This window comes from Poeciliopsis prolifica, unplaced genomic scaffold (genome assembly GCF_027474105.1).
Source record: "Poeciliopsis prolifica strain line A6 unplaced genomic scaffold, Auburn_PproV2 SCAFFOLD014, whole genome shotgun sequence".
NCBI lineage: Eukaryota > Metazoa > Chordata > Actinopteri > Cyprinodontiformes > Poeciliidae > Poeciliopsis > Poeciliopsis prolifica.
Genome location: NW_026562389.1, coordinates 5,110,517 through 5,118,279, shown reverse-complemented (window position 1 = coordinate 5,118,279; position 7,763 = coordinate 5,110,517). Strand labels below are relative to the sequence as shown.

General features: G+C 36.5%; 1 protein-coding gene across 1 annotated transcript; it reads right to left on the bottom strand.

The window, feature by feature from the left end:
* Positions 1-220: 220 nt before the first annotated feature.
* On the bottom strand, positions 221-7,311 carry paip1 (poly(A) binding protein interacting protein 1). The gene is made up of 11 exons (XM_055039500.1): positions 6,931-7,311; positions 5,660-5,811; positions 5,116-5,325; positions 4,874-4,986; positions 4,554-4,665; positions 4,345-4,470; positions 4,132-4,238; positions 3,716-3,833; positions 2,973-3,027; positions 2,080-2,158; positions 221-1,257 (listed from the first exon to the last, which is right to left on the bottom strand). The coding sequence occupies exons 1-11, from the start codon at positions 7,127-7,129 to the stop codon at positions 1,170-1,172; spliced, it is 1,359 nt and encodes a 452-aa protein (XP_054895475.1). The 5' UTR covers positions 7,130-7,311; the 3' UTR covers positions 221-1,169.
* Positions 7,312-7,763: the final 452 nt, after the last annotated feature.

Here is a 7,763-nt window from a genome sequence, read left to right as displayed (position 1 = left end):
CAAATGTTTTAAGATTCAGCCATGAATGAATAAATATGACACATCCTACTGCTGTACGTTTTTGTACTGGAAGTCGTGTTCTTAGGCAAATCTCTCTCTCTGTATTTCACCAGAAAGAGACCTTGGCCAAAGCAGTCATCATATAAATCAGAACCTCCACACATTTTGATCTACCTTTCAAATGACTAAAAATAAAGTAATTAAGAAAAAGACAACAGCCCACATTATAAAGAATTTATTGCAAGCAAACATTACTATAAATAATATGTACAAACTATAAAACAACATTTGTTTACATGTTATGTGCGGATTGCTGGTAAAGAGTCTTCCAGTCTTGAGCTGACCAAGAATTTGGGTCACATCGCCAAAACGTGCAGGATGTGTACATATTTGACCAGATATTCGGGAAACCAACTATTTAAATTGAACAGCATTCTGAAAACTTTCCTACAGGTTTTCCTAGTTTAACTTTGAAAAGTATTTAAAAGAAAATTTTAAATGGGGTTCTATGAGAAACAACCTTTACATATTTGTAGCTGCTGCAAACATATGGAACTGTTCATAAAGCTCTGGGCGTAATTCAAGAGAACTTCAGCCAGATAAACACGTGAAAATATTTAATATTGGCAACTTTACAATGCACCACATCGCAACAGTGGAGATAAAGGCTGCACTGTCTTTGTACTTTATGTGGATATGTAATAAAACATCTGCCACATCCATCAATAGTGCATTTTTAAACAAAGAGAATGGATTACTGTATGATGAGTGGCAATAATTAGTATTTAAGAAAATACAAACATATTTTTTAAAAAAATCTTTCATTCAGGTCTTAACTCTAAAAAAAGTCCACAGCACACTATTTGGTTAAAAAGAAAAGCAGCTCCGGGGAGAAATTCCAAACAGCAAAACAAAAATAAAAGAAGAAGTAGTCAACATTTTGAACAGCAATCCGACTGATTGTCCCAATTTCTAATGAATGCAGACTGAAGAAAATTTCAGAAGTGCAACTATAAACAGCTCTTTGTTAAAAAGTGGTTTGTTCGCAGGAAAGTAAAGATGTCAGCTTATCCTGATGTTAGTATCCTTTGCTTTTCAACATTCTTGTAATGCAATTTGGAAGAGTACAGTATAATCCTTGTTAAATGTCACTGACAACCCTGTTCGTGTCATTGCTGTCGTTTCATCTCGGACTCTAAACAAAAGTTCTCATAGGCTTCTTCGATCTCCGGATCCATCTCGTCCTCGATGTCGTACCTGTAAAAATAATAAATCAATTAAAAAAACACCAATTCCAAAATTTGTCTTTTTAACTGTTTTGTTACAAAAAAGTAAGTAGTATTTGAGCAAACAAAAAACAGGGTCACAGACAGTTTTGGGAGAGGGGATGGCAGTGACTAAAGCCCTTTGACACTCAGCTGCTGACTAAACTGGATCTGGGGCCGGATAGATTCTGCTGCATTGTGGGTCACTTTGAAACATTTGTCAAGCTCAGGGGCTCACGGGTTTACAGTCGGTCATGTGACTTCATGTGTCTGGTGATGTTACCTCACAGTCACATGACGAAAGATGAACAAGCAGGATGAAACCTTTAGAGTGATATTTGAATAGTGCAGTAACCTGTGCTGAAAATATTAAAACATGCTAAAGAGGAATGAAGCAACAATGTGTGAACTGATGAAAGGAACATTGTGTTCGTTTGTTCCAGGGTGCTGAAAACTGTTTACCAGATGACGCCTAAGAACCGGTACACTAAGCAAACCTGCACCAGAACATGATCTTGGTCTAATACAAGCTTGTTGATGTTTACAAAAGTCTGGCTTCTCTGAAATTTACTAAAGAACATTTATCCAAACAACATAAATCAATCAGACAAATATCCAAGACTATTTGTCTGATTTTGACTCTCTGCTGACCTGAGGGTGAAATTATATATCGTAAGTCTACTTTAAATGCAGAAAGAATCAACTAAATGATCAGTATCACAAAAGGAGCCGAGCATTCATCCTCACAAGCTTAAACCAACTAGCTAAAAGGATTTTGACTATTGTAGCATTTATCTTCATAAAGGTTACTTACTCTTCATTGCCGTTTTCGCCATAAGTATCATGGAAGTAGTCTTGCCTCTCCAGGAGCTCTTGATATTTTTCAGCGTATTCTGTGAAAACCGACAGACCGACTTTTAGGCACAACAGAGACTGAGACAGAAGTGAGACTCTGTTACAGCAAAGTGAGCAGAAGAGAAGCGCCAACCTAAGTCCAATTTAGTGTTTATTAGTAATAATAAATACAGCTAGAATAAAAATGCTCAAATTTACTTAAAAAAATAATAGTTATTATTGTCCAAATGAGAACTTACAAGTCTAATCGTTTGGGTTTCGTAGCGATCAATGTTGTTCAGTAACCGAAATCAACAGCACGGTTGCTGTACAAATTTTATTGCAAAACTCTTTAACACTTAATTTTGCATAGTTCTCTAGGCTGCAAAATATTAGGAAATCTAGTTATGATATTTGAATTTCTTTTTCTTCTTTCCTTCTCATTTTTGCTTCTGTCACTCTGTGACCTTTGGCATTTTGTGCAACATCACAAAATGCTGATTGTTTTAATTAGATCACACCCGTCAGTTCTGCTTCAGACAACTAAAGCTCAGGAAATTAAATATTAACAGCAAGAAAAAATATGTATAAGTAAATGCCTGGTTTAATTTTATTATTGAATTGTGTTCCAATTTCTCATTTAACATGTTGATTGTATCCCTCCTATGAATTCTATTTATTTTAGATATTTGTTAAGCACTTTGAGGATCAGAAGTTATTCGACATAGTCAAACTTGACCTTAAATGTTTAACCTTACACCATTTATGAGGCTTGCTATGTGTATATTAGCAAACCATAAAACATTTAATTACTTTTGGTGTTTTGGTTATAATCAGTTTTTGCATATTTTGAGAACTGATCCGTAAACTCACCCGGATCTGCTGCTGTAAAGGGTGTACCGTCCTCAGTGTAGAAGGTGGGTTCATTCTGAAGAGCAAAAAACAAAACACTTCATCAAAAAGAACAACATATGAAGATGTAGAACTTAAACTGAAACTGGAAAGTCTGATCTTTTTTCGGTCAGTAAACACCTCATTCCTAAACCTATTGGGTTGCTGACAAAAAACACTCTTTGGTGTGGTCTCTATTACTAAAGAAAGAAGACTCAAAGATAACTGACTTTTGGTGTCACTGTTTAATGAAAAAGTCAGATGAAACTAATATGTGTGAGGCTATTTAAAAGCAACCTGTATTTTTTATTTGTATATTTTTCTTTTACAGAAGCCATGTTGGATCTTCATTTCAGCTGCCAAAATAAAAAAACAGTCTTCAGCAGATAACAGGAAGGCTGAACACAGTAAAGCACAGTTATACGTTAAGTTCTTCATCTCTGTCATGGAATGTAATTTTGAAGATGTTAGTAACCTTTTGGTAAACTCGGTGAAATATGTGCAAAACCCTGTTTTCTCCATCTCTCTCTCTCAGTGTGTTGTTGCTTCTTGTCTTTGTATAAATATTTAATTATCACTCACAACAGGAAGGCCAGAAAAAAAAAAGCTATTTATTCTGATTAAAAATCAGCATCAGCAGTTTCGCGGGTTTACAAAAACTGGAGATTGTCCACAAATCAACTAAGCAATAAAAGCCGATATTGACGTTAAGTCTTGACACTGACCATGAAGTAGTTGGGGTCGTTGTCTGGAGTGGCGTTACTGGCAGCGGCAGCAGAAGAGACTCTGCCCCAGTCACTGGATCGCAGCTCCACTAATTTCAGGAGCATCTGTCTCACGTCCCTGAGGAAAACCAGTTAAACGGTTTTACTGAAGATGCTCAGAGCATTGTCTTCCGGTATTGCTGAACTTTTTCCAGCTGCTAACTGATGTAAAGCTTATTACGGACATGTGCTCTTTAAAAACAAATATGGAACTGAGATTACCTAAAAAAAAAAAAAAAACATCATTAAATTGTTCATTCAAAGATTTTGGATTAGGTGGTATTCAACCATCAGTTTCATCTTTATAGGTAGATTTATCTTACATAACTTTCAAAGATTAATAAAAGTGGATGAGGTTACAGGTATTATACACACACCTGCTGCATGCAGCGTCCAGGAGAATAGTCTCAATTCTTTGGACCAGTTCTTCCATGTGCGATTTCCCGCTCTTTTTCCAGGCATCATCCAAGATTGAACCCGTCAACTAAAAAGAAAAACATGCTTATCTCCCTTTGAAGCGCCACTCGTAACACTGAAAACACTTTTAGGAAACAAAAATCTCCAAAGCATGTCGAAGATAATTCTGAAACCTTTAGCAGCTTGACGGCACAGATGAGATTTGCGTCGACAGGATGTGAAAGCAGACTTTCCAGCAGGTCTTTAAGAGCCGAAAGGAGAATATCTGCTCTGTTCGGAGCTTCTTTTCCACTTTTTATCTAAACAAGAAACATCATTCTAATGACAATGACATTTAAAAAAGAAATGTAAATACGGCAAAGCAAAAGAAGTATGTTCCTACCTCCAAATTTAGATACAACTCCCCCAGAAATAACACAAAGGAGTGAAATTTCTTCTGAGCTTCTGGACTTCCTCGTATGGCTACATTTCTTTGTTCATACTCTGTCTGACATCTACAACAAAAAAACACAAAAATATCTATGTTAATCATATAAACAATTATATGTTTTACAACATTTATTTTTTGCTGTTACTAAAATTATTTCTAATCAAAGCATCTCCCCTGTCTTTTTGTAATAGTAGACGTATAAAAAAAACGACATCCTGATTTTATTTCATCTTGATTCAGTCTGAGCAATGTAAAAACAGAAACATATTTACCGTTGCAAAAGCAATCGACGAAAGTTTCCACTTTGTGGGCTGAAGGCGAGGTGATGGGACAGGTAATTACAAAGCCTGGCGCCAGTGTAGGAGAAGTTTGGGATGGCAGTAGACTGAGATAAAGAGACAAAAACTGGGTCAGTTACACCAAATACATCCGTATCAGTATCTTAACAGAGAAGCTGAATCTGTAAACATTTAACTCGATAAAAAAAATAGAAGAAAACGGAACATTGCCAAACCTGCGTAAAGATCAGCTCCACCAGTTCCTTCAGCAGGTCTTCTGTCGTGACCCAGGAATTAAGCATACTGGTGATCTCTTCAACGTCGGACTCGAAGGAGCCAGGAGAGGAGCTCAGGTGAGCAAGGAAATCTGAAACTGTATCAGCCAATGAGGTGTCGCTGTAGTAGCTTTCACTGTAGCTTTCATTGTCGTCATAATAGCCCAGCTCCTAAACAAAATATAAAAAATGGTTTTTAATATTTAACAGAATGATATGAGTAATATGACTTGATTTTATTTTACAGATCTTGTTTTATCATTTATACATAGTTTTTTTTTGTCGACTGTGATGTGTGTTGTGTTGTGTGTCTTTGTGCCATTACCAAAGAAAAATTTCCATTTTATGTAAGTTTAATGGACAATAAAGGAGAATTAAGCAGTAGCACGTCCAAACAATATATTTAATTCAAATTTATGAAGTACAAATTTAACAAAAAAACACATATATATATATATGTGTTTTTAGGAACATAGCGAAAATCTGGTGTAAAAGTTTCTCTTACTTCATATGAGCCCATCCCGAAGGGAACAAACTCTGGAGCACTAGCTGAAAGCATTGATGTCCTGACCACAGAGTCCACATCGTTACTCCCTCTGGGGACAGAGGCATAGCCGGGGCTCACGTTCTGTTGAGGGCTGCCAAGTGTCCGAGAATCTGAAAGGAGAAACAAATATATATAAGCAAACTATAAAATGGAAGCTGCTTGCGCGACAAAATTAGCAAGGGTTCTTAACTGAACTGGCTGCGAGGCCAGGAGCACTAATTGCACCGTCTGCGCCTCTGAATGTTGCAGAAGGAAGTTGTTCTTGCAAAGCAGGTTTACCTCTACCAGAATTCATATCAACCCTCTGTGAGAACACATTGTAAACAAATACTATACAGAGGTATAGGATTTGTCGACTAAAATATCAAACAGTTCAGTTGGTCCTAATACTGATTCGAAACATGGCACTTACATCTGTATGATCACATCTAGTACTGTGATTGGGTCAGACTCTTTTTATTGGTCACAATTTATTAATACACTTGAAATGGGAACAAATAAATCTTATAACCACATCCAACTTATTTATAATAAAGTCCTAATTGGTCTGCATATTTAGTACGATTAAATAGTCTGCTTTCATGACCTTTCTACATTTTTCCTTGAAAAGATCTGCAAAAGAAGACAAAGGAAAAAATATGTGTAATTACATTGGACACTTTTTTCAAACAAAAAATAAATAAACAAATATGTCAGAGATAACAGTCTCCTGCATCTTTTCCTTAAAAAAAAAATCCCCAAGTATGATCTTTCATAAGTAAATACATATATATATATATATATATATATATATATATATATATATATATATATATTAGGATGCCACATATCTATATTTTTAACCTTTCTTTTAAGTAAAACAACCTTTGAAGAAAAATAATGTGCTCATTGTTGTCAACATAACATTAGGTTAGCTTCATATTAGCAGCTAGCAGCTCTCCAGATAACTTTCAGCTTTGTAAGCAGCCTCACTGTTGACACTGAAATAGGTGCGACAGCTGAGCAACAGCTTTTATTAGCCGCGTATTAGCAACCATGAAACAACAAAACATGTCGCAACTCCAACCCAAAAGGAGCAACAGCAACAACAGGTTAAGAATAATCAAATGGCTTCAAATGTTTGACAAGAGTATTTATGCGGGCAGATATATCCTTCATGAAGTATTTCGAAATATCATTTTGCACGAAACGAATCTGAAAGCAGCTACATTAGCCATGTTAGCTCCCACCTCCTCCGGGTAATCCAGCGGTCGCGTTGAAGCTGCTCTCCGGGAAAGGAGGCACCGACCGCGGCTGCCTCAGCGGCTCCCTCTGGTTGAGTACCGAGGCTTTGGCGTCACCATCTCTGGCGTTAACTGCCAGTGCGGGATCCGCAGGAGCTCCACGGGATCTCCCGGCTCCAGGAGCTCGATCAAAATTCTCGTTCATGACTGCTTGTTGCTGTCGAGCCTCAAAATAGCATATGAGGAAAATAAAACAGACCGTTTTCCTACGGCTTTATCCACCAGTGTTTATGTGTTATCACTGTAACACCTGTTCTATCTGTCTTTCATAGTGGCCTTTTTCTGATCGGCTGTAAGCTAGCAGCATAACTTTTCGTGCTACTTCCTTTCACAACAAACTTGCAGCCCATGACACATTTCTTGGTCAAAAGGAAAGTCTCTCTCTCTCTAGTGGCGTGGAGTGGAAGTTCAGTATGGCAACTATTTCAAGAAATAATCAAATCGCGTTCAGACCTACATTTTTTTCTTAATATACGTATAAAGGTTGCAGTATGAAGCTAAACGTCGAAAATTTTCAAGCTGTAAGCTTCTGTTTTGAATTTTTTGGGGCTGCATATTAGATCTATTTAGACTGAAATGATCAAGATTATTTCTTCCTAAAATAAAATAGAAACTAGGAAGAAAAAAAAGATTATTCAGAAAGGAATGAAGAGATTTTTTCCCCCTCAAAAATCTGAGATTAAATTTGGAATGAGATCATTTCAAAATGTTTCCAAATTTTCACTCATATAACATTGATGCTCTGAATTCTACTAAGACTTATTGTTTGACAAGTTGGC